Below are 25,072 nucleotides of genomic sequence, written 5' to 3'. Positions count from 1 at the left end.
GAAAATGAGCCTTCGGACGAGACGTCAAATAAACGAGGTCCTATTGGAAGTGACTCTGCAGCAGCAACAGCAGCAGCTGATGAAGTATTAGCTCACCCCCTAGTCTGTCGCTTTATAATGAATTATTATTATTTGTGTGATTTTATTATTTAGTCAATTAGCAGATGCTTTTATCCAAAGCGACTTACAGAGACTAGGGGGTGAACTCTGCATCATCAACAACTGCTGCTGCTGCTGCAGAGTCACTTCCAATAGGAGCTTGTTTGTTTGACGTCTCATCCGAAGGACGGAGCACAAGGAGGTTCAGTGACTCGCTCAGGGTCACACACACACAGGGAGTCAGTGGCTGAGCGGGATTTGAACCTCCTGGTATCAAGACCCTTTTCTCTAACCGCTGGACCCCCTCTTTTTGGCTAATATGGTCAGCAGTGTGAAGTAGTGGTTAGGGCTCTGGACTCTTGACCGGAGGGTCGTGGGTTCAATCCAGGTGGGGGGGGACACTGCTGCTGTACCCTTGAGCAAGGTACTTTACCTAGATTGCTCCAGTAAAAACCCAACTGTATAAATGGGTAATTGTATATAAAAATAATATGATATCTTGTCACAATTGTAAGTCACCCTGGATAAGGGTGCTGCTAAGAAATTAATAATAATAGTGAACGCTGTGTGTCGCTGACTTGCCTCTGCGCTTTGCAGGTGAACTCGTGGAGTGGTTCCATTGAGATCGGGTGACCGCCTTGGACCCGTCCTCGCTGACTTCCCCAGCAGCGCCACGGGCCTCAAGGGGGGGTCCTGGGTGGTGTCTGGCTGCTCGGTGCTGCGGGACGGGCGCTCCATCCTGGAGGAGTACGGGAGAGACCTGGACCAGCTGTTGGAGGGGGACCGCGTGGGGATCCAGCGCACCGCGCAGGGGGAGCTGCATCTGTGGGTGAACGGCCACGATTGCGGCGTGGCGGCTTTCGGGCTGCCCCCCCGGGTGTGGGCCGTGGTGGATCTGTACGGGAAGTGCACCCAGATCACCGTGGAGTCTTGTGAGCCCCCCTCGGAGAGAGAGGGGGAGGAGGGAGGAGGGGGAGGTGGAGGAGCAGAGGGAGGAGGCTGCATTACCAGCTCCCGCAGTGGAGGAGGAAGGTTGAGAGGGACACTCCGAGGGTTTTGGGGTCACAGTTTAGCACCACAGATGTGGCCAAAAGTTTTGTATCGCCTAGAATTAAGATTGAGACATAATTTAAAAAAAAAACAAAAAACTATATGATAATTGAAATCTTTTATTTAACATCATGTAATACAAAGAAACTACAAAATGATCTCTCAAAAAAAAAAAAAAAAGTCTGTACCGGAAGCCATGATAGCAGTACAGTAGTATTTTGTGTCAGATTTCGAAATGTCACATTTTTCAAAATGTTAACGTAACATTTTTCACCAGGTTTCATTGAACTTTATGAAGCTAAATGAATCAATTCAATGCTGTCTTTATTCCTCTGGTCCAACAAAAGATTCTCTCTCTCTCTCTCTCTCTCCTCTCTCTCTCTCTCTCTCTCTCTCTCTCTCTCTCTCTCTCTCTCTCTCATCTCTCTCTCTCTCTCTCTCTCTCTCTCTCTCTCTCTCTCTCTCTCTCTCTCTCTCTCTCTCTCTCCTCTCTCTCTCTCTCTCTCTCTCTCTCTCTCTCTCTCTCTCTCTCTCTCTCTCTCTCTCTCTCTCTCTCTCTCTCTCTCTCTCTCTCTCTCTCCTCTTAGTACCAGTGTTGCTTCAGAGCCAAAGTCGTCCAGACAAGCTCCCAAACAGCCTGGATACAGAGAATGGTGAGTCGCAGCAGGACAGGGTCACTACAACGTATTTCGGGGAGGGTCGCTCGGCAGTACACCGTATGAAAGATAACGAAGCATTTTTTTAAACATTTCGTTTCAAAGTCGTGTTTTTGTTATTCTGGTAACATAGAGCAAAGGGTGTTTTATCTTTTTTTCACTGTAAAAAGTCTTATTTCACAGCCTACAAATATCACGAAAATTGATCATGTTTTCTAGAATTACTATACAGTAATTTGACGCACGCATCCACAAACATTCAAATTCACATCCTAGCCTTGTATTTAATTGTATTATGTCTGTATTTAATGTATTTGCATTGTTTTGTACTGTTGTATTTCATGTCCTGTATTTCACTGTATTTAATGTGCATTGTCCTTCACTATCTTGTAAAGCGTTTTGTGATGGTGGTCCACTACGAAAGGCGCTATATAAAATAAATATTGATTGATTATTGATTGAATTTCAGAGCAATCTTTAACATATTTCCTATGCGAAAGAAATCTGGCCGCTCTGTACAGTGTGCCCAACCGTGTCCCAGGAGGAAGCAAACTAAACCGGCTGCCAGGTTCCTGAAAGTGTGTGATCTAGATAAAAGCAAACTGGGTTTGGATTGTAACCTGTCTGTCCGTCTGTCCCTTAGATTTCACAGAGCAGGAGCTCTCCAGTGTCGTGAACAACGCGATCCTGTCGGCGTGCTGCGGAGGCGGGGGGAGTAGCGACAGCGGGGGGGGTCTGCTGGAGATACCTGGGGGAGGGGTCGGAGGGGTCTCCCCGGTGGGCGGAGTCTCCCCGGTGGGCGGGGTCACCACGAACGATGCCCTGCTGTTCCACGAAAAGTGCGGCACGCTCATCAAGCTGAGCAACAACAACAAGACCGCGGAGCGCCGACGGCCCCTGGACGAGTTCAACAACGGGGTGGTGATGACCAACCGGCCACTGAGGGACAACGAGACCTTCGAGGTAACCTCGATTGAGTAATTCAGGGGAGCCTCAGCACCCCACGATTCCACAGGGAGCATTGGCTCGGGCGCGCTACAGCGACCCCCTACCGGCGCCCGCTGAACGCAACACCTGCAGGGCTTGACCTCCAGGGGGCGGCGGCGCGCATGCGCTGCAGAGTTTATAAAGAGGGGATCGGAGGACAGCCGCTGACTTTCGGGTTCTCCTGAGCTGTTTGTTTTAATAAAAGTGTAAATGTTTATTAAAAAGTGTGTGCTGTCCAGCAACTTCAGCCCGCTTTGAAAACATTAAAGACATCTAGCGGAAACATTTCATTGACTTTAGTTTCTTTTTTAGCATTTTGATTGAAGACGCCTAGAAATGTTTGTCACTGTATTATTATTTATTTGGCAGACGCCTTTATTCAAGGAGACTTGCAGGTGTTACAGAGCAGTATAAGGTTACAATGCAAACCAATATTTAAATAGAGTATAGTTAACAGTAAGAGTGAATTGTGCTGCTCAGATACGCCTGTTAGAATCCTATTGCCTGTAGCGTTTCTAAATGAGCTGCAGGATTTCACAGTAATTGCTTTTCCTCTGTCTCCGTCTGCCCTCAGATCCGCATTGACAAGCTGGTCGACAAGTGGTCGGGTTCGATAGAGATCGGAGTGACGACTCACAACCCCAATAACCTGGACTACCCTGCCACCATGACCAACCTGAGATCAGGTAGATTTGGGGCACTGTTGTATCACCGTTAGCAGAATATATATGTGTTTTTTTTGTTATGGTCCACACGCTAAAAATGTAAGTTATTATTATTATTATTATTATTATTATTATTATTATTATTATTATTATTATTATTATTATTATTATTATTTATTTCTTAGCAGATGCCCTTATCCAGGGCGACTTACAATTGTTACACATTCACATTAATATCACATTATTTTTACATACAATTACCCATTTATACAGTTGGGTTGCTCAAGGGTACAGCAGCAGTGTCCCCCCACCTGGGATTGAACCCACGACCCTCCGGTCAAGAGTCCAGAGCCCTGACCACTACTCCACACGATGGATGGATGGATGGATGGATGGATGGATGGATGGATGGATGGATGGATGGATGGATGGATGGATGGATGGATGGATGGATGGATGGATGGATGGATGGATGGATGGATGGATGGATGGATGGATGGATGGATGGATGGATGGATGGATGGATGGAAATTACACACATATTCACATATCTGTTATCCATGCATATCAACTTCGTGCTTTGAAATGTGGATGTTATTTAACTCCAAGGTGAAATACACCATGATCACATTTAGGCTGTATAATATGACCCTTGCATTCAGCACACATTTTAAAAGCCTCTGCTGCTGGCTCTCTGTGAAGCTGCTGTTAAACTACAGCGTGTGGCGCTGTCTCCAATCCAGGCACCATTATGATGAGTGGCTGTGGGATTCTGACCAACGGGAAGGGGACGCGCCGGGAATACTGTGAGTTCAGTCTGGATGAGCTGCAGGTACGACACAGGGAACACACCTTCCTATTTAGTTTACATTGTAAACTTTTTTGTTTCAACGCTGAGCAATTCATAGATAAATGATATTAGACAGCAGGCGTTTGCCTCTCCAGTTGTGACAAAGTGTCTGTGTAGCCATACACTTATAATTTCACATGTATCTTAAGGGGCTTGTCTAATTGTGCTGACACTTGGTAAGGACATTCTTTAGCACCATTTAAGCAATCAGTATCTGGGGCTGTCTGTCGCGCTTTGTAGGGAGTCTGTCTGTTAAGTACATTTGTACATACGTCTCAAAAGGCGCTTGTCTAATTGTGCTGACACTTGGTACGGACATTCTTTAGCACAGAGAGTGTCGGAATGTGTGTGAGTGTGTGGAGTTTGAGCCCCTCCTCTCCCTGCACAGGAAGGGGATCACATCGGGCTGATGAGGAAAGTGGGCGGAGCGCTGCATTTCTGTATCAACGGCATCGACCAGGGTGAGAGAGCCGACTGTCCCTCTGTCCTACTGTCCCACTGTCCCTCTGTCCCACTAGCCAGCTCAGCAAGGTCTCTAGCCTTTCCAGCACAGAGACGCACTTCAGATTAGACACAGATCTGCTCCCCTCATGTAGCAGTACAGGGATGGCAATAAGACTCCCGTTGCACAGCAGTTTGATCCATTCCTGTTTTTACTATGAGGTTGATTAGCCATAGTGTATATGTAACAAGCTCAGGTGTGTCTTATTAGACTAGTAAAGCCATAGGGATGGCAGTAAGACTCCCATTGCACTGCAGCTTGATCCATTCCTGGTTTTACTAGGAGCATTAGTATTTCGATTGAAGACATTGAGAAAGACTTCAAAAGGTTTGAATTTAAGTTTCCTGTAATAATTGTAAATGCAACATTATTGAAAGTTTGATTGTTATGTATAAAGACATTGACACGTTTTTTCGTTGAGTATTTCGGAGCGTTTCATAGTTCTGGGTTTGATCTCCACCTCCCCTCCCCACCCCCCTCCCCCAGGTATAGCTGCCACACAGACCCCCCCCACGGTGTACGGCGTGGTTGACCTCTACGGCATGGCGGTCAAGGTGACCATCGTCCACAACCACAACCACAGCGACCGTCTGCGGAGGAACAACGCCATCATGCGGGCGCTGTCCCCCGACGTGGGGCGGGGACGCGGCGCCCTGCAGCTGGGAGGAGACCCCGACAGCGACCGGCTGCTCTTCCACCTCAACTGCGGCCAGAAAGCGGCCATCATCAACGAGGGCAGGACCGCGCTGCGGCCACAGTGAGTCGCCGCTCCAGGGGGGGCGGAGAAGGAAACCTGAACCGTGTGTTTTATTTTAATGAGCAGTCTCCAAGTGCTGTGGCACCCGCAGTGTGATCGGATTGCAACCAATGCAGGATGTCTGGGTGGGACGCTTTCCTCACTTCATACTAAACTGCACATTTGAGCCCCTGTGTCTCCTGACAGACCCGGAATCAATTACAATTGTAATTGTGTAATTGTAATTGCTGTATAATTGATCGATTCCAGTGCAGCGCCACCCCTTATCCAAGCTGAATCATTCACAGCGCCAGGTTGTGTTTTTACACTGAGAGAACGTTCTCGGATTTTCAACCGCTTTCAGTGGATATTCACTCCGAACCCCCTGACTATTATGGGATGCGGTCTGAAATTCCTTTGTGTCATAAATTACATCACTGGAATCAATTACAATTGTAATTGTGTAATTATAATTACCTTATAATTGATCAATTCCAGTTGCCACCCCTTTCCGAGCTGAATCATTCACAGTGCCAGGTTGTGTTTTACACTGAGAGAACGTTCTCGGATTTTCAACCACTTTCAGTGACTCCCCTGTTTGTTTGAACAAACGTTCTCTAGTATGTTTGTATCTGTGATCACTGCTGGGTAGAATAAACAGTCCACATGTTCGTGTGTACAGCTATCTCTGTTACTTTGAATGTCATTTATAAATGCGATTACTGCAGCGTCACTGTAACTCACATTGAACACAGTAGCGTTGTCATTCCAACTGCAATGTCAGCGAAACTGTTTATGGCCCCCCTGATCTCTCCGCAGTGCCACGGACGATTTCAACCACGGCGTGGTCCTGAGCGCCCGCCCCCTGCGCAGCAACGAGGTCTTCCAGGTGCGCATTGACAAGATGGTGGACAAGTGGGCGGGGTCGATCGAGATCGGAGTCACCACCCACAACCCCGCCTACCTGCAGCTGCCCTCCACCATGACCAACCTCCGCTCAGGTACTGCCCCCCCTGATCCGAGACTCCCGTCCCTGGGCTTCGCAACTCCAGCCCTGGATAACAGTGGATCAAACAACGGGAGTCTTATTTCCATCCCTGCATTGTCACTGCAATTTAACATCACTAGACTGTACTGGAATTACATTGCAACTGCAGTTAGACTGTACTGGAATTGCATTGCAGGGATGGGAATCGGACTCCTATTGCATAGCTGTTTGACCCATTCCAGGTTTTACTACCAGCTTGATTAGTCGCAGTGTGCGTAGGTAACAAGCTCAGGTGTGTCCGACCTAAAAACTAGAAGCAAAACCAGGAATGGATCAAACAGCTATGCAATAGGAGTCTTCTTCCCATCCCTGCAATGCAATTCCAGTTCAATCAAACTGCAGTTGCTGTGTAATTCCAGTACGGTCTAGTCTAGTGATGTTAAATTGCAGTGACAATGCAGGACAATGAGACTCCTGTTGTATAGGAGTTTAATCCATTCCTTTCTTTGCTTCTAGTTTGTAACCTGTACTCTTTATTCATTGTGTTTCATGTTGTTTGCTGTGGGGGTGCAGGGCTGTGGTTCTCAACCATGGTCCAGGGGAACCTGCTGGTTTTCATTCACACTGAGCTCTTAATTACTTGACTAGACCCTCAATTGAACTGATCATTTGCTTAATTAGACCTTTTTAAATATTATTATTATTATTATTTATTTCTTAGCAGACGCCCTTATCCAGGGCGACTTACAATTGCTACAAGATATCACATTATTTTTTTGATACAATTACCCATTTATACAGTTGGGTTTTTACTGGAGCAATCTAGGTAAAGTACCTTGCTCAAGGGTACAGCAGCAGTGTCCCCACTGGGGATTGAACCCACGACCCTCTGGTCAAGAGTCCAGAGCCCTAACCACTACTCCACACTGCTGCTAAATAGTTTTCAGCTCTTAAGCAGCTGCAGATTTGAAGTTGGTTGTAACGTTTTAGAAGTAACTTTGAACTCTGCAACTGTCTAAGAGCTGAACACAATTTAAAAGGTCTAATTTAAGCAAATGATCAGTTCAGTGAAGGGTCTGGTTCAGCAGTCGAGATCTCGGTGTGAATGAAAACCAGCAGACACACCAGGGGGTCCCCAGGAACCGGGGCTGGGAACCTCTGGTATTGCAAGCCTCTTGCCAGCTCGTCATTAGAAACGAGAATCTGTTCTCGGTTGACTCGTTTGGGTAAATAAAGGGATTGATTGATTGATTGATTGATTGATTGGCTGATTGATTGATTGGCTGATTGATTGATTGGCTGATTGATTGATTGGCTGATTGGCTGATTGGCTGATTGGCTGATTGATTGGTCGATTGATTGATTGATTGATTGATTGGCTGATTGATTGATTGGCTGATTGATTGATTGGCTGATTGATTGATTGGTCGATTGATTGGTTGGTTGATTGATTGATTGATTGATTGATTGATTGATTGATTGGTCGATTGATTGACGTTCTTCCTTTGCAGGTACTTGGATGATGACCGGGAATGGAGTCATGCACAACGGAACCACGATCCTGGACGAATACGGACACAACCTGGACCGCTTGAAGGTAAGCACAGCACAGGAACCAGGACCGCCAGACACAGCTGGAGATAGGCTCAGGACAGAGGGAAGGAGACGCTTCTTCACACAGAGAGTGGTGAGGGGGTGGAATGGGCTGTCTAGGGTTACCTGGTCATGTTGTTGATGCTGAATCACCGGGATCCTTCAGGGATGGAAATAAGACTCCCATTGCGTAGCAGTGTGATCCATTGGATCCATTTTCTCTTTTGGGTGAGATATTTAATCAATGGACACATGTTTTGAGTATTGGCCCCAATGTTTGCCTGTTTGACTTCTATGTATTTATTTACCATATTCTCTGTTTTGCTGATTTGAAGGCAGTAGTTGAAACGGTGGACTCAGTCTCTTCTAGTTTCAGTAACACTGATGAAGGCACTAGAGCCCAAACGCTGGTCTGCTTGACTCAGTCTCTTCTAGTTTCATAACACTGATGAAGGCACTAGAGCCCAAACGCTGGTCTGCTTGACTGAGAGTTTGATTTTGATGATGGCCGCTCCTCTCCCTCCCCTCTCCCCAGGCTGGTGATACGGTGGGGGTGGTACGGAAGGACGATGGCAGTCTGCACTTCTTTGTGAACGGAGTGGCTCAGGGTCCCGCTGCCTGGAATGTGCCCCACAGTGTGTACGCTGTGGTGGATCTGTATGGACAGGCAGCCCAGGCTACCATCATGGATGACATGGGTAAGGGCTGCATCATACAAATACAGCACTGGGCAAAACCAGCCACTGAGAACCCCTGTGCAAACCCAGCCACTGGGAACCCCTGTGCAAACCCAGCCACTGGAACCCCTGTGCAAAACCAGCCACTGAGAACCCCTGTGCAAAACCAGCCACTGGGAACCCCTTGTCAAACCCAGCCACTGGGAACCCCTGTGCAAAACCAGCCACTGGAACCCCTGTGCAAACCCAGCCACTGAGAACCCCTGTGCAAACCCAGCCACTGGGAACCCCTGTGCAAACCCAGCCACTGGGACCCCCTGTGCAAAACCAGCCACTGGGACCCCCTGTGCAAAACCAGCCACTGGGAACCCCTGTGCAAACCCAGCCACTGGGACCCCCTGTGCAAACCCAGCCACTGGGACCCCTGTGCAAACCCAGCCACTGGGAACCCCTGTGCAAACCCAGCCACTGGGACCCCCTGTGCAAAACCAGCCACTGGGACCCCCTGTGCAAAACCAGCCACTGGGAACCCCTGTGCAAAACCAGCCACTGGGAACCCCTGTGCAAAACCAGCCACTGGGAACCCCTGTGCAAAACCAGCCACTGGGAACCCCTATGCAAAACCAGCGATTTTTAAAATGAATAAACAGGGTTTGCAACATGACCGTGCCCCTGTTTCATCATAATATAGTCAAGACTATGTCACAGTGCTCCACCTTGTAACGAGAACGAGACAGTGCTGGTGAAAGGGCATTATGGGACAAATATAATTACAGCTGTGGCCAAACGTTCTGCATCACCTGGAATATTTGGATTGAGACATTTAATAAAAAAAAAATAGCTAAAACTATATGAACATAATTTTAGATCTTTTTATTTAACATCATGTAATCAAATAAACTACAAAATGATCTTGCAAAAGTCTACACCGGAAGCCATAATAGTAGTACAGTAGTATTTCATGTTTGAAATATGTCTTTCGTTCAGTATCTGGAAAACTACAAAGTGGTGTGTAATTCAATATGTTAACGTCACATGATTCAGCAGGTTTCGTTCGACTTCATGAAGCAGAATTAGCTAATCCTACAGGGTGATGCAAAACTTGTGTTCAGAGCATTATAAAGGGGGGAGGATTGTACATCTGTACCATGTGACTGGTGTTGTAACCCCTCCTCCTTCACTTCCAGCGGATCTGCCCCCCCTCCCCGACGATATCTCCGAGGGCAACAACCAGCTGTCTCCCAGCAGCCCTTGCTCAGTGGTGTCGGCCAATGACCTTCGCTTCCATCATCTCCACGGCAGCAATGCTGTCATCACCAACGGGGGCCGGACCGCCCTGAGACAGAACTGTCGCAGCGAGTTCAACGACGCCATCGTCATCTCCAACAGGTAGGGGGCGCTCTCCACAAAGACCTGGACAGTGCTGCAGCAGTGCTTGAAATTGTGGGGCGGGATTGGGGGCTGTTATCTAGAAAAATGTGGGTTGGTTTGGGGAGTTTCTGCACAAGCTTTTAACTTTTTAATATGTAACTGGCAAGTTTTTTAAAAGCTGAGCTCTGAGGGCACTCTCCAAACAGAGACCGCTGTGTGGTCCAGTGGTTAAAGAAAAGGGCTTGTAACCAAGAGGTCCCCGGTTCAAATCCCACCTCAGCCACTGACTCATTGTGTGACCCTGAGCAAGTCACTTAACCTCCTTGTGCTCCGTCTTTCGGGTGAGACGTAGTTGTAAGTGACTCTGCAGCTGATGCATAGTTCACACACCCTAGTCTCTGTAAGTCGCCTTGGATAAAGGTGTCTGCTAAATAAACAATTAATAATAAACAGCTTCCACAGGGGCTGGGGTGATATTCTGGGACGTGTAATGCATTCTGGGAATCGTAGTCAGACAGGCTACAGTAAAATATAGACGGATTGTGAATCGCATACACTTGGGGGGGGTATATGAACTCCCTGACAGTTACCGCTTGTGTTCTCGCTGACCGTCTCCCTGTGCTGTTGCTTTGACAGGTCCCTGCGGGACGGAGAGCTCTTTGAAATCGTGATTCAGAAGATGGTGGATCGCTGGTCGGGGTCTATTGAGGCTGGTGAGTGGAGTCTGGCACCCCCTTTATACAGCAAAACTACATCTACAGCCAAAAGCATTGCATCACCCTATAGGATCATCGAATTGTGCTTCATGCATTCGAATGAAACCCGCTGAACAATGTGATGTTTTAACATATTGAATCGCACACCGCTTTGAAGTTTTTCCCCATCTACTTAATGAAAAATGTGACATTTCGAAAATCTGACATGAAATGCTACTGTACTACTGTTCTGGCTTCCGGAGGACTTTTGCAAGATAATTTAGTAGTTTTCTTTCGTTGCCTGATGTTAAATAAAACAAAATTCTGGGTGATGCAGAACTTTCTGCTGTGGGTTTAGCGAGTAGAACCAATTTAATCCATTAAAGAACGTTTTTTAACCTTGTTCAGATTGTAGCAGTTTTAATTAATTATTTTTTCTTTTTTTTAAATTCCTGCAATCCCAGTAACATTTTCTTAAAGGTACCTGTGTGTGTGTGTGTGCGTGCGCGTTTGTTTCTGTTTTTGAATGCTGGAATCGGGTGTGGTGTTCTGTGCACAGGATGACCTGAATTTGGACAAACTCTGCAGTGCGATTTGGTTGATTTCTGACATGTGATTTTCATAATAATGCAGGAGTGACTGCGATCAGGCCGGGGGAGCTGGAGTTTCCCAACACCATGACTGACATCGACTACGATACCTGGATGCTCAGGTAACACTGCAGGGCAGGAACACAGAGCCATCGTCAAAATAAACTGTCACAGCCAACTAAAAATGTTTTATATATAAACAAGAGTACAGCAGTGTGCACGTGTATTATTATTATTATTTATTTCTTAGCAGACGCCTTTATCCAGGGCGACTTACAATTGTTACAAGATATCACATTATTTTTACATACAATTACATTATTTTTACATACAATTACCCATTTATACAGTTGGGTTTTTGCTGGAGCAATCTAGGTAATGTACCTTGCTCAAGGGCACAGCAGCAGTGTCCCCCACCTGGGATTGATCCCACGACCCTCCGGTCAAGAGTCCAGAGCCCTAACCACTACTCCACACTGCTGCCCCATTAATTGATAATTGATGTCCTTTATATACCTGCCTGCATGAAAACCTCTGGGTGTGAGAATCTCAATTTCCGCTCAGTAATCAGCGATACAGAAACAGGCTCTCGTGTGTGAAAATGTGAGACCGCTTTCTGCTTTTAATTAAGCATCTATAAAGTTTTACCATGAGTGCCTTTTCTCTTACTGTTTCACATGAATTGCGTGTTGTGTTAGACGATCGCTAATTTGCCTCGTTTTTGACAATTTTCCAGGATTTTCGGTTCCAAGGGTTTGATTTCACATGCACAGCAAATCAGAAAACTACAGAAGCAATGGGGTGTTCTGATAAATGTGCATGCTACTGTATAAGCCAATGCAGTATGCACTGGTCAAATGTACCTACTACATTAAGGGACCATACTGTGAATATATCTTTGTAATGTTTAGTACGATAGCTACTGTTTCCTGGGACCCCCTTGTAAAGGAGGAGGGGGGGGTTAGATCCTGATCATCAAATAATAGATATTGCAAGAGTTCTTTGGTAATTTTAAAAGCTGTAAATAAATAGATTATTGCAAGGTCCTGAGCATCAAACGCTTTTTATTAAATCGAGTGTGTGGCGTTGCTTTGCGCAGTGGCACGGCCATCATGCAGGACGGCAACACCATGCGCAACAACTACGGCTGTGACCTGGACTCCCTGACCACGGGCTCCAGGATCGGGATGATGCGCTCGGCCACGGGGGACCTGCACTACTACATCAACGGCGTGGACCAGGGCGTGGCCTGCTCGGGGCTGCCCGCTGAGAAAGGTGAGCGCAGATACAGATTTGATATCTCTAAATCTGCCTCCCCTGGTAAAGGCACGGCCGCGTGGTGTGCAGGGGGGAGTCACACAGTCAGGGGAGCGCAGGGGTCCCCGAGGGTCTCCCCTGGTAAAGGCACGGCTGCGTGGGGTGCAGGGGGGAGTCACACAGTCAGGGGAGCGCAGGGGTCCCCGAGGGTCTCCCCTGGTAAACGCACGGCCGCGTGGTGTGCAGGGGGGAGTCACACAGTCAGGGGAGCGCAGGGGTCCCCGAGGGTCTCCCCTGGTAAAGGCACGGCCGCGTGGTGCGCAGGGGGGAGTCACACAGTCAGGGGAGCGCAGGGGTCCCCGAGGGTCTCCCCTGGTAAAGGCACGGCTGCGTGGGGTGCAGGGGGGAGTCGCACAGTCAGGGGAGCGCAGGGGTCCCCGAGGGTCTCCCCTGGTAAAGGCACGGCCGCGTGGTGTGCAGGGGGAGTCACACAGTCTCCGAAACTGGAACTCCCAGTTCAGTTTCATAACCCTGTGTCTGCCACAGTGCCTCCTGCTGGTGAATCTGATAAATCTCTCTCTCTCTTTCCAGAGGTGTTTGCAGTTATTGATCTGTACGGTCAGTGTGTCCAGGTGGCCATCACAAGTTCCTCCGGCCCTCTGGATAACAGTCTGTCCACCTGCAACATCACAGAGAAGAGCTTCCCCATTCACTCTCCAGGTACCATACTGAACTGAGCTAGCTGCATGAGAGGGGGGAGGGTCAGGGAGATGCTGCTGCCGGCTCCCAGTGGCTCCCCTAATCCAAGTCCTGCCGCGCAAAGGGCAGGGTGCGTCATGGGCTCCCCTAATCCAAGCCCTGTGTCTGTGTGTGACTGTCCCTGATTCACAGTGTGTGTGTGTGTGTGTGTGTGTGTGTGTGTGTCTGAGAGTCCCTTGTTCACAGTGTGTGTGAGTGTGTGTGTGTCCCTGGTTCACAGTGAGTGTGTGTGTCTGAGAGTCCCTGGTTCACAGTGTGTGTGAGTGTGTGTGTCCCTGGTTCACAGTGAGTGTGTGTGTCTGAGAGTTCCTGGTTCACAGTGTGTGTGTGTGTATGTATGTATGTGTGTGTCCCTGGTTCACACTCTCTCTCTCTCTCTCTCCAGTCCCGGGGGTGGCTCACCGGCTCCACAGTAACCACGGGAAGAACGTGATGCTGCAGAGCGAGGGCTGCCAGGCTGTGCGAGGGGGCGGATACTCGCATGGCATCGTCTTCAGCATCAAGGAGCTCAAATCAGACGAGCTCTTCGAGGTAAATCAGTGACCCTGCTCAAACTCCTGCCTCCTGATCATTTCAATATTAATAATAATAATAACAGACTTCATTGAGGGGAGCTCTGAACCCCAGGACTGGGTGCAGCAGCAGCAGCAGCAGCAGGGCTAGTGTGAGTTTGTAACCCTGCTCAAACTCCTGGCTCCTGATCATTTCAATATTAATAATAACAACAGACTTCATTGAGGGGAGCTCTGAACCCCAGGACTGGGTGCAGCAGCAGCAGCAGCAGCAGGGCTAGTGTGAGTTTGTAACCCTGCTCAAACTCCTGGCTCCTGATCATTTCAATATTAATAATAATAACAGACTTCATTGAGGGGAGCTCTGAAATCCAGGACTGGGTGCAGCAGCAGCAGCAGCAGCAGCAGCAGCAGCAGGGCTAGTGTGAGTTTGTAACCCTGCTCAAACTCCTGGCTCCTGATCATTTCAATATTAATAATAATAACAGACTTCATTGAGGGGAGCTCTGAACCCCAGGACTGGGTGCAGCAGGGCTAACGTGAGGTTGTGACCCCGGTTTTAATTTTGACTCTCTCTCTCTCTCTCTCTCTCTCCAGGTGAAGATTGATGAGGTGGACGAGCAGTGGTCAGGCTCTCTCCACATTGGACTGACCACCCTGCAGCCGGCAGACATCCCCTGCACCTTCCCTGGCCTGTCCTCACGCCTGCTCGACCTCCGCACAAAGGTCACCTGGCTGGTCACGGGCTCAGAGGTCCGGCGCAACGGTACCCTTCAGAAACAGAACTACGGGTGCTCTCTGGATCGACTGAGGGTGAGAACACGCAGACACACAGCATAGAGCCTTCATCAGGGAGAGGGAAACTGGAAGAAACTGAGTCCAGCGGACAAACTGTGGAGTTCTCTTTCCTATACTGCTAGAGCGCTCTGCAGTGTGGAGAGTGGAGTTCTCTTTCCTACACTGCTAGAGCGCTCTGCAGTGTGGAGAGTGGAGTTCTCTTTCCTATACTGCTAGAGCGCTCTGCAGCGTGGAGAGTGGAGTTCTCTTTCCTATACTGCTAGAGCGCTCTGCAGTGTGGAGAGTGGAGTTCTCTTTCCTACACTGCTAGAGCGCTCTGCGGTGTGGAGAGTGGAGTTCTCTTTCCTATACTGCTAGAGTGCTCTGCAGTGTGGAGAGTGGAGTTCTCTTTCCTACACTGCTAGAGCGCTCTGCAGTGTGGAGAGTGGAGTTCTCTTTCCTATACTGCTAGAGCGCTCTGCAGTGTGGAGAGTGGAGTTCTCTTTCCTGTACTGCTAGAGCGCTCTGCAGTGTGGAGAGTGGAGTTCTCTTTCCTGTACTGCTAGAGCGCTCTGCAGTGTGGAGAGTGGAGTTCTCTTTCCTGTACTGCTAGAGCGCTCTGCAGTGTGGAGAGTGGAGTTCTCTTTCCTACACTGCTAGAGCGCTCTGCAGTGTGGAGAGTGGAGTTCTCTTTCCTATACTGCTAGAGCGCTCTGCAGTGTGGAGAGTGGAGTTCTCTTTCCTGTACTGCTAGAGCGCTCTGCAGTGTGGAGAGTGGAGTTCTCTTTCCTATACTGCTAGAGCGCTCTGCAGTGTGGAGAGTGGAGTTCTCTTTCCTGTACTGCTAGAGCGCTCTGCAGTGTTGAGTGGAGTTCTCTTTCCTATACTGCTAGAGTGCTCTGCAGTGTGGAGAGTGGAGTTCTCTTTCCTATACTGCTAGAGCGCTCTGCAGTGTGGAGAGGAGTTCTCTTTCCTATACTGCTAGAGCGCTCTGCAGTGTGGAGAGTGGAGTTCTCTTTCCTATACTGCTAGAGCGCTCTGCAGTGTGGAGAGTGGAGTTCTCTTTCCTGTACTGCTAGAGCGCTCTGCAGTGTGGAGAGTGGAGTTCTCTTTCCTATACTGCTAGAGCGCTCTGCAGTGTGGAGAGTGGAGTTCTCTTTCCTATACTGCTAGAGCGCTCTGCAGTGTGGAGAGTGGAGTTCTCTTTCCTATACTGCTAGAGCGCTCTGCAGTGTGGAGAGTGGAGTTCTCTTTCCTATACTGCTAGAGCGCTCTGCAGTGTGGAGAGTGGAGTTCTCTTTCCTATACTGCTAGAGCGCTCTGCAGTGTGGAGAGTGGAGTTCTCTTTCCTATACTGCTAGAGCGCTCTGCAGTGTGGAGAGTGGAGTTCTCTTTCCTATACTGCTAGAGCGCTCTGCAGTGTGGAGAGTGGAGTTCTCTTTCCTATACTGCTAGAGCGCTCTGCAGTGTGGAGAGTGGAGTTCTCTTTCCTATACTGCTAGAGCGCTCTGCAGTGTGGAGAGTGGAGTTCTCTTTCCTATACTGCTAGAGTGCTCTGCAGTGTGGAGAGTGGAGTTCTCTTTCCTATACTGCTAGAGCGCTCTGCAGTGTGGAGAGTGGAGTTCTCTTTCCTGTACTGCTAGAGCGCTCTGCAGTGTGGAGAGTGGAGTTCTCTTTCCTGTACTGCTAGAGCGCTCTGCAGTGTGGAGAGTGGAGTTCTCTTTCCTATACTGCTAGAGCGCTCTGCAGTGTGGAGAGTGGAGTTCTCTTTCCTATACTGCTAGAGCGCTCTGCAGTGTGGAGAGTGGAGTTCTCTTTCCTATACTGCTAGAGCACTCTGCAGTGTGGAGAGTGGAGTTCTCTTTCCTATACTGCTAGAGCGCTCTGCAGTGTGGAGAGTGGAGTTCTCTTTCCTATACTGCTAGAGCGCTCTGCAGTGTGGAGAGTGGAGTTCTCTTTCCTATACTGCTCGAGCGCTCTGCAGTGTGTTCTCTACCCTGCTGTCTCTGAAGGTGGCTGATTGATCTGTGTGTGTCTCTGCAGGTGGGGAATCGTGTGGGTGTGAAGCGATGCAGTGATGATTCCATGCACATCCTGATCGACGGAGAGGACATGGGGCCAGCTGCCACTGCAGTAGCCAAGGTACCGGCCAGCTAGCCAGCCACTGCGGAGCCCAGAGCCAACTGGGCACACATTCTGCAGCTGGGGTCAAAAGTTTGCCATCATATTAGATCTTTTATTTAACATCATGTAATCAAAGAAACTACACAATGATATTGCAGTAAGTCTACCAGAAGCCATAATAGTAGTACAGTAGTATTTAGTGTTAGATTTCGAAATGTCACATTTTTCCATTTTTGTCAATTAAGTACATGGAAAAAACCGGGTGTGTAATTCAATATGTTAACGTAACATTATTCAGCAGGTTTCATTCTACTTTATGAAATCAGTTCATTCTACAGGGTGATGCAAAACTTTTGGCCAGAGCAGTTGTCTTTTACTTTGTGTCAATGTAACTCCCAGAATTATTTATATAGTTGCATGAAACGTTAAAAGTTGACGTGTCCATCAATCATTGATTTTTAATATATATATTTAATTTCATTGTATCGTTTAGTCTCTGATCCCTGCCTGTGTTTCAGAATGTGTACGCGGTGCACTGTCTGTACGCGCTGATCCCTGCCTGTGTTTCAGAATGTGTACGCGGCGCGGTGTCTGTACGCGCTGATCCCTGCCTGTGTTTCAGAATGTGTACGCGGCGCGCTGTCTGTACGCGCTGATCCCTGCCTGTGTTTCAGAATGTGTACGCGGTCTGTACGCGCTGATCCCTGCCTGTGTTTCAGAATGTGTATGCGGTGCGCTGTCTGTACGCGCTGATCCCTGCCTGTGTTTCAGAATGTGTACGCGGTCTGTACGCGCTGATCCCTGCCTGTGTTTCAGAATGTGTACGCGGCGCGCTGTCTGTACGCGCTGATCCCTGCCTGTGTTTCAGAATGTGTACGCGGCGCGCTGTCTGTACGCGCTGATCCCTGCCTGTGTTTCAGAATGTGTACGCGGTGCTGGACCTGTACGGTCGCGTGACAGCGGTGTCAGTCGTGAGCTCCACTGTTCTGGACGAGACTGAGGGCACCAAGGTCCCCTCCCTGTCTTCAGAGATCTGCAGTGAGGAGGAAGAGGAGCCCACTCCGGTGAGAGGGGAGGGGGACTGGGAGAGGAAGGAGACTGGGGAGCGGAGGGAATTAACTTTTATGATAGTCTAAAGTTTAAGAGAAACTGCTCTGACTGTCTCCTGTGTGTCTCTCTCAGTGTGAGAATGAGGCTCCTCTGGTTCCCACCACGATGCAGTTCCTGGAGAATCATGGGAAGAACATCCTCTTGTCCAATCAGAACCTCACTGCCACCCGCGTCTCCAGCTACAACCAGGGCCTGCTGGTCACGAACCAGCCCCTCCCCCGACAGCAGCTCTTCCAGGTCAGAGTTCAGTCCGAAATGCAGCTCACCCACAATCCTTTGCGTCTTCCCCTGGCTGCTGTGAAAATGAACCTGTTTCATATCAATGACACCACCGCACACTCTGAGACCCTAACACCAACCCTAACCCCACCACACACTCTGAGACCCTAACACCAACCCTAACCCCACCACACACTCTGAGATCCTAACACCAACCCTAACCCCACCACACACTCTGAGACCCTGACCCTAACCCCACCACACACTCTGAGACAGTGTCCTTATAGTCTGTGCACCGTGTGTTCTAGGATTCACCTGTTGCTAAGGTCATCATGCATTTGCTTGCTAATCTTCCATGTGTCCCCATATTTTTATATCGGTAACCCATATGAGGTCTCCATGCAGGAAAGGGTTAAATATTTAAATGTTCAAACTATTAACATCCCTTGTGTGTGTGTGTGTGTGTGTGTGTGTGTGTGTGCGTACCTCTGTGTGTGTGTCTATACCTGTGTGTGTGTGTGTCTGTACCTGTGTGTGTGTGTGTGCCTGTGTGTCTTTGCCTCTGTGTGTGTGTGTTCTGTCCGCAGGTGCAGATTGATCGCTTGAACCCCACGTGGACCTCCTCCTTGTCTCTGGGAGTGATTGGCAGCTCTCTGGAGAGGAGCAGCTTCCCCTCCACTGCCTGCTGCCTCAAGCGCTCCTCCTGGCTGCTGCAGAGAGGCTGCGTCTTCCACAACTCACTCAAGGTGAGCGGCCAGCGCTGCCCGCCCCCACCAGCCCCCTCCAGCACCCTTATACCTCTCTGTGCTTTACAATGCTTCCCTATGCTTTACCACACCTCTCTGTGCTTTACAATGCTTCCCTATGCTTTACCACACCTCTCTGTGCTTTACAATGCTTCCCTATGCTTTACCAGACCTCTCTGTGCTTTACAATGCTTCCCTATGCTTTACCACACCTCTCTGTGCTTTACAATGCTTCCCTATGCTTTACCACACCTCTCTGTGCTTTACAATGCTTCCCTATGCTTTACCAGACCTCTCTGTGCTTTACAATGCTTCCCTATGCTTTACCAGACCTCTCTGTGCTTTACAATGCTTCCCTATGCTTTACCACACCTCTCTGTGCTTTACAATGCTTCCCTATGCTTTACCAGACCTCTCTGTGCTTTACAATGCTTCCCTATGCTTTACCACACCTCTCTGTGCTTTACAAGGCTTAGCTATGCTGTACAATGCATAGAGAGGTGTGGTGAAGTATACAAGCGTTATAAAGTTCTGGATGATATTTTTTTCAGCCCTTCTGTCTCTCTCCCTCCCTCCAGATCTGCGACAACTACGGCCCCAACTTGGACACATGTCCCGAGGGGACGGTGCTGGGGCTGCTGGTGGACGCTAACAGCTGCCTGCACCTGTATGTGAACGGCATGGACCAGGGGGTGGCCGCCCAAGACATCCCCAGCCCCTGCTTCCCTCTGCTGGATCTGTACGGCCAGTGTGAGCAGGTAGCGTGGAGCTCGGAGCACAGCAGCCCATCCAGACCTGTGAAACGCTCAGAAGGGCTGAATAAATTCAGTGACAAACGTTTCCACCAGAGGTCTTTTTCCATGTCTTCCTCAATCGCGGGTCAGGGAGGCCAAACTGACAGGGACTGTTTCACCTCCTCATCGCGCTGCAGCGAACCCTACCGTCCAGGCGTCCAGTGAGCTCAGAGCGGACACCTGCAGGGAAGGCATTGAGAAAGACCTCAAGTCAAAACGTTTGTACCACAAATCCTAGTTTTCAAACATTACGTACCCTGTAACTATAAAAACATTCGACAGTACAAATGTGTAGTTTTATATTAAAAGACTGCCCAACAATAGTGTAAACATTGCCTCTGTAACCGTGAGTAACTCCATCCCACGATCGTTCTGTTGCCCCGGCAGGTTACCATAGTTACCAACGATGTGCCGGCGGTGGGTGGAGACAGCAGCAACCCCCGTTGCCAAGGCGACATGGAGAAGGCAGACATGGTAGATGGTGAGTTCTGAACCAGTGGCTTTTGGTAATAAAGCTCTGTGGTGCTCTCTCTATCTGTAGTTATGTCTGTGTCTGTCTCTTCGGATAACGGAGGTGTTTGGAGACTCTTGCAGTAATGTGCCGTGTGTGTGTGTCCAGGTATCAAAGAGAGCGTGTGCTGGACCCCCCCTCTTGAGGTGAACCCCATGAAGATGTGTGAATACCAGGCGCTGTGCAGCCGCTTCAAAGATCTGCTCTCCCTGCCAGGTCAGTCAGCCCCGCCCCCCTGCTCTCCCTGCCAGGTCAGTCAGCCCCGCCCCCCTCCCTCACCCTGCCAGGTCAGTCAGACCCGCCCCCCTCTGCTCTCCCTGCCAGGTCAGTCAGCCCCGCCCCCCTCCCTCACTCTGCCAGGTCAGTCAGCCCCGCCCCCTCCCTCTCCCTGCCAGGTCAGTCAGCCCCGCCCCCCTGCTCTCCCTGCCAGGTCAGTCAGCCCCGCCCCCTCCCTCACCCTGCCAGGTCAGTCAGCCCCGCCCCCCTGCTCTCCCTGCCAGGTCAGTCAGCCCCGCCCCCTCCCTCTCCCTGCCAGGTCAGTCAGCCCCGCCCCCCTGCTCTCCCTGCCAGGTCAGTCAGCCCCGCCCCCTCCCTCACCCTGCCAGGTCAGTCAGACCCGCCCCCCTGCTCTCCCTGCCAGGTCAGTTAGCCCCGCCCCCTGCTGATCTCCATCACTAGGCTTTCCCTCACTGTCTCATCCCGCAGCAGCCAGAAAATGTGAACAATGAAAATGAGAGAACTGTACATACGTGACTTTACAATTCTCTCATTCCTGATCCCAGATTCTTAACACTTCTCCCTCTCTCTATCTCTCCCTCTCTCTATACCTCCCTCTCTCTCTATCCTTCTTTCCCTTTTCACTATCTCTTTCCCCTCTCACCCCTCCTGCACCTCTCCCTCTCTCTATCCCTCCCTCTCTATCTTTCACTCCCTTTTCAATATCTCTTTCCCCTCTCACCCCTCCCGCACTTCTCTCTCTCTCTCTCTCTCTCTCTCTCTCTCTCTCCTTCTCCCCCCCTTCTTCCCTCTCTCTCCCTCTCTCTCCATCACAGACGGTTACTTCAATGAAGACCTCAAGGCTAACCTGTGCTATTGTGAGTCGTGCCACAAGCTGCGCGGGGACGAGGCATACTACAAGAGAGGGGAGCCCCCCCGGGACTACGCTGCGCCCTTCGGCTGGTGCTGCTTCTCGCTGAGGTGCCCAGACCCTGCTAACCTGAGCTAGAGGAGCGTGCATTCTTAACCGCGACTTCAAAACGCGCTTATCCTGCAGTTCAAGAAAACCTCTTGAACCGCGCTGCGCCGTGCGTGACGCGTCGTTTGTACTGTGATACGAGACCAAAAGCACAGCGGAGGTCCTTGCAAGGTGTTCTTGTGATGCGTACCGTGGCATAAGCGTGTAGTTGCACCCCTGCTGGTCAGTGTGTTTCGATTGGAGTTCCATTCCTTTTTTTTTTTCTAAGCCAAAGGGATTTAATTTCATCTTTCCTCGTAGCGCATGGCCTTGATAACCCTTTGAATAACCAGGAGGTCCCCGGTTCAAATCCCACCTCAGCCACTGACTCACTGTGTGACCCTGAGCAAGTCACTCAACCTCCTTGTGCTCCGTCTTTCGGGTGAGACGTAGTTGTAAGTGACTCTGCAGCTGATGCATAGTTCACACACCCTAGTCTCTGTAAGTCGCCTTGGATAAAGGCGTCTGCTAAATTAAAAAAATGGCCACCAGATTCCCAAACTGGCTTCGGTTTAGATTTCATATCCATAGAAATCAGGGATTGGGAGCAGCTTTTGCCAGTGAATGGACGAGTAGGTGCACGAGGTCTTGACTTGTGGTGTGTGTTTTGCTGTTGCAGGATTAACCCACGCTGTGACGCGGCCAACACCTTCAAGAAGTGGCACATGGCATACCACGGTACGAGCGTGGGGGCGCTGCGCAGGACCCTGGACCAGAGCGAGCTCGTTACAGGTGGGCACGGTGACCACGGGGGTTTGTGAAACCAGCCTTTCAGTGTTATTCGTAAGTGGATTAACCCCCTTTTCCTCTCCCTCTCCCTCCTTTCTCTCCTCCTCTCTCGCTCACAGGCAGTGCGTCGATATTCTCTGCAGCGCAGACCAAGGGTGACGTGCAGAACGGCTACAGCGAGCCAGAGGAGAACAGCGCCCCCGAGAGAGAGGAGGTGAAAGTGCAGCTCTCCCCGACCATGCGCTACTCCGGTCTGGACAACTTTGCCCCCAAAGTGCAGTGAGTCGCCCCAAAAACACCCCAGCTCTGTGGCTCTGTCTGTCTGTGTGTCTGTGTGTGGCTCTGTCTGTCTGTGTGTCTGTGTGTGTGTGTATCTTTGTCTGTGTCTCTCGATCTCTGTGTGTCTCTGTCTTTCTGTGTCTGTATCTTTGTGTGTGTGTAGTTAATGCAGGGATGGGAATAAGACTTCTATTGCACAGCAGTGTCACCCAGTCCAGGTTTTACTACCAGCTTGATCAGCCCCAGTTGTGTGTAGGTAACAAGCTTAGGTGTGTCTTATTGGTTGGTTGGCTCCCCCCCGTCTCACCTCTCTCTCTCTCTCTCCTCTCTCTCTCTCTCTCCTCTCTCTCTCTCTCTCTCTCTCTCTCTCTCTCTCTGTCTCTCTCTCTCTCCCTCTCCCTCTCTCTCTCTCTGTGTCTCTGTCTCTCTCTCCCTCTCCCTCTCTCTCTCTCTCTCTCTGTGTCTCTCTGTCTCTCTCAGATTCAGGGACCCCCGCTCTCTGCGCTGTCACCATGCCCAGGTAGCCCTGCAGGTGTGTGTGCGTCCTGGCTCCTACAAGATCGGGGCGCAGAGCCTGGGGCTGAGCGAGGCCCTGGACCCCCGATTCAGCAACAGCGAGATCGAGTGGATCAGCAAGGAGAAGGGGGGCACCCTGCTGTACGGACTCCTGATCAGGATAGAGTAGGGGGGGTGGAGGGGGGGGGTAGGAGGGGAGCTTCAGAAACATCTAGACTGTGTGAAGCTCTAATGATCTGGAAAGAGGCACGGACTTCAACCTTCAGAAACATTGAGACTGTGTGAAGCTCTAATGATGTGGAGAGAGGCATGGACTTCAACCTTCAGAAACATCGAGACTGTGTGAAGCTCTAATGATCTGGAGAGAGGCATGGACTTCAACCTTCAGAAACATCGAGACTGTGTGAAGCTCTAATGATCTGGAGAGAGGCATGGACTTCAACCTTCAGAAACATCTAGACTGTGTGAAGCCCTAATGATCTGGAGAGAGGCACGGACTTCAACCTTCAGAAACATCGAGACTGTGTGAAGCTCTAATGACCTGGAGAGAGGCACGGACTCACAGCTGATCTACAGACGCCTCATGGAGCAGGGAGGCGGAGAGAGGGGGGAGCTATGAATCTCAAAACTTCAGGAACATCGAGATGGATCTGGAGAGAGAGGGGAGAGAGGCACAGACTCAGTTTAATTCCACGTTGTCCATGTTCTATCCCTCTCTCTCTCTCCTACATCCAGTTATTTGGGGAACTAAAAATTCCTCCAAATGATTTAAATAAAACTTGGATTATTTTTTTTTTTCTGAAATGCACAAATTAATAGTAACGCTTTAGAATTCTTTTTAAAACTTTTGGAGAAAAAAATAAATTAAATCAAAGACTGAAGATGTGCAAACTTTGGGACAAACTCTCCACAGCTTTTTTTGGAGTTTGTCGGTGGAGAAGGAGGGCAAGTGGAAGGGCGATTCGTGAAATCCAATCATCCAGGAGCTATAAAATACACTGGTACACTTAGACCTGTTAAAGAAAGCTTTGGAAATTCAGTGACGGACGTTTTCAAGGTGTTTTTCAGTGTCTTGGTCGATGATCTTGCAGCTGGGTGATGCGGTCTCCCCTGTGCTAAAGTGTGGAGGATCTCTTCACAGTCTCATAATGGGGTGCTGGTTTGGGATGCACTGTACGCTTGCATAGGTGTGAATGGTCTTGTTACAGCAGGTCAAGCAGACAAGCAATCATCTAAAACGTGGACATTTTAGAAGTAAGAAAAATATTGAATTCACGTTGGGGGCGGGGGGGGGGGGGTCAGTTAAATAAATAAATAAATAAATAAATAAAGAAATGTTAATTGAATTGACCCCCAACCCTGAATACGTCCAGGAACTGTCCCCGCCCCTTTCAGCGGCTTATTAACCAATCAGCTGTTTCCCCCTGTTGACCGACGCGCTTTCAAGCCAGTAACGTGACCCAGGAGATGCTGCTGGGTTGACCTCAGAAATGCAAGGGGAACAGATCTCCTCGGAGTCGGGTATAGAAACTGAGAACTTCCTGTAGGACCAGATCTGGTTTTAAAATGAAAACGCGTGTTTCTTTCAAAACTCCACACTCCAGACCAGTGGAGGTGCAACACGTGGAAGAAGGAATTTTTTTTTTAGACTTTAAACAGTAAGTTTTATCGCTTGAGGGAGTGGAGTCCACATCCTCCAGCTGTAGAAGTCTGTGAATTCAAACTTCAGAGCTGAAAGACTTTGTGAAGCGTTTGTCATTGATACCGGATTGATGCACAGTCACCTTGACAAGTTAAACCTGTCCGTCCCTGTCTCTCTGAAGTAATGCACCATGCAGGGGGGGAGATTCACCAAGCTTTAAACTCCAGTGCAAGGAAACTGAACGGCTGACACAGAACGGCAGGGGTGAAGCTTTGATTAAAATCTCTGCTTTAAAAGCAACTACCTTCATTTTAATTGCCCTTTGTGTATTGTATATTAGTTGATTTTTTTTATAGTTTGGATAATTGTGCAGATTTGTTTTTTTAGGTGCAGTAAATTCACTT

At 49.4% G+C, this 25,072-nt stretch overlaps 1 protein-coding gene across 1 annotated transcript; it reads left to right on the top strand.

The window, feature by feature from the left end:
* The first annotated feature begins 418 nt into the window (after nucleotides 1-418).
* On the top strand, nucleotides 419-25,072 carry LOC117970977 (neuralized-like protein 4). Its single transcript, XM_059015353.1, is given in 31 exon segments — nucleotides 419-430; nucleotides 697-728; nucleotides 730-1,066; nucleotides 1,068-1,131; nucleotides 1,737-1,802; nucleotides 2,449-2,768; nucleotides 3,367-3,478; nucleotides 4,201-4,289; nucleotides 4,696-4,768; nucleotides 5,296-5,566; nucleotides 6,365-6,546; nucleotides 8,045-8,130; nucleotides 8,662-8,824; nucleotides 9,991-10,192; nucleotides 10,811-10,887; nucleotides 11,503-11,581; nucleotides 12,559-12,734; nucleotides 13,308-13,436; nucleotides 13,861-14,006; nucleotides 14,585-14,800; nucleotides 16,808-16,906; nucleotides 17,809-17,952; nucleotides 18,071-18,235; nucleotides 18,805-18,963; nucleotides 19,542-19,721; nucleotides 20,145-20,238; nucleotides 20,377-20,484; nucleotides 21,321-21,465; nucleotides 22,122-22,234; nucleotides 22,351-22,510; nucleotides 22,991-25,072. Coding segments are annotated over 31 exon segments (4,404 nt in total). The 3' UTR covers nucleotides 23,196-25,072.

Source organism: Acipenser ruthenus, chromosome 50, assembly GCF_902713425.1.
Source record: "Acipenser ruthenus chromosome 50, fAciRut3.2 maternal haplotype, whole genome shotgun sequence".
Classification (NCBI taxonomy): domain Eukaryota; kingdom Metazoa; phylum Chordata; class Actinopteri; order Acipenseriformes; family Acipenseridae; genus Acipenser; species Acipenser ruthenus.
Note: the sequence above shows the minus strand (reverse complement) of the source record. Positions and strands in the feature narration are given on the sequence as shown.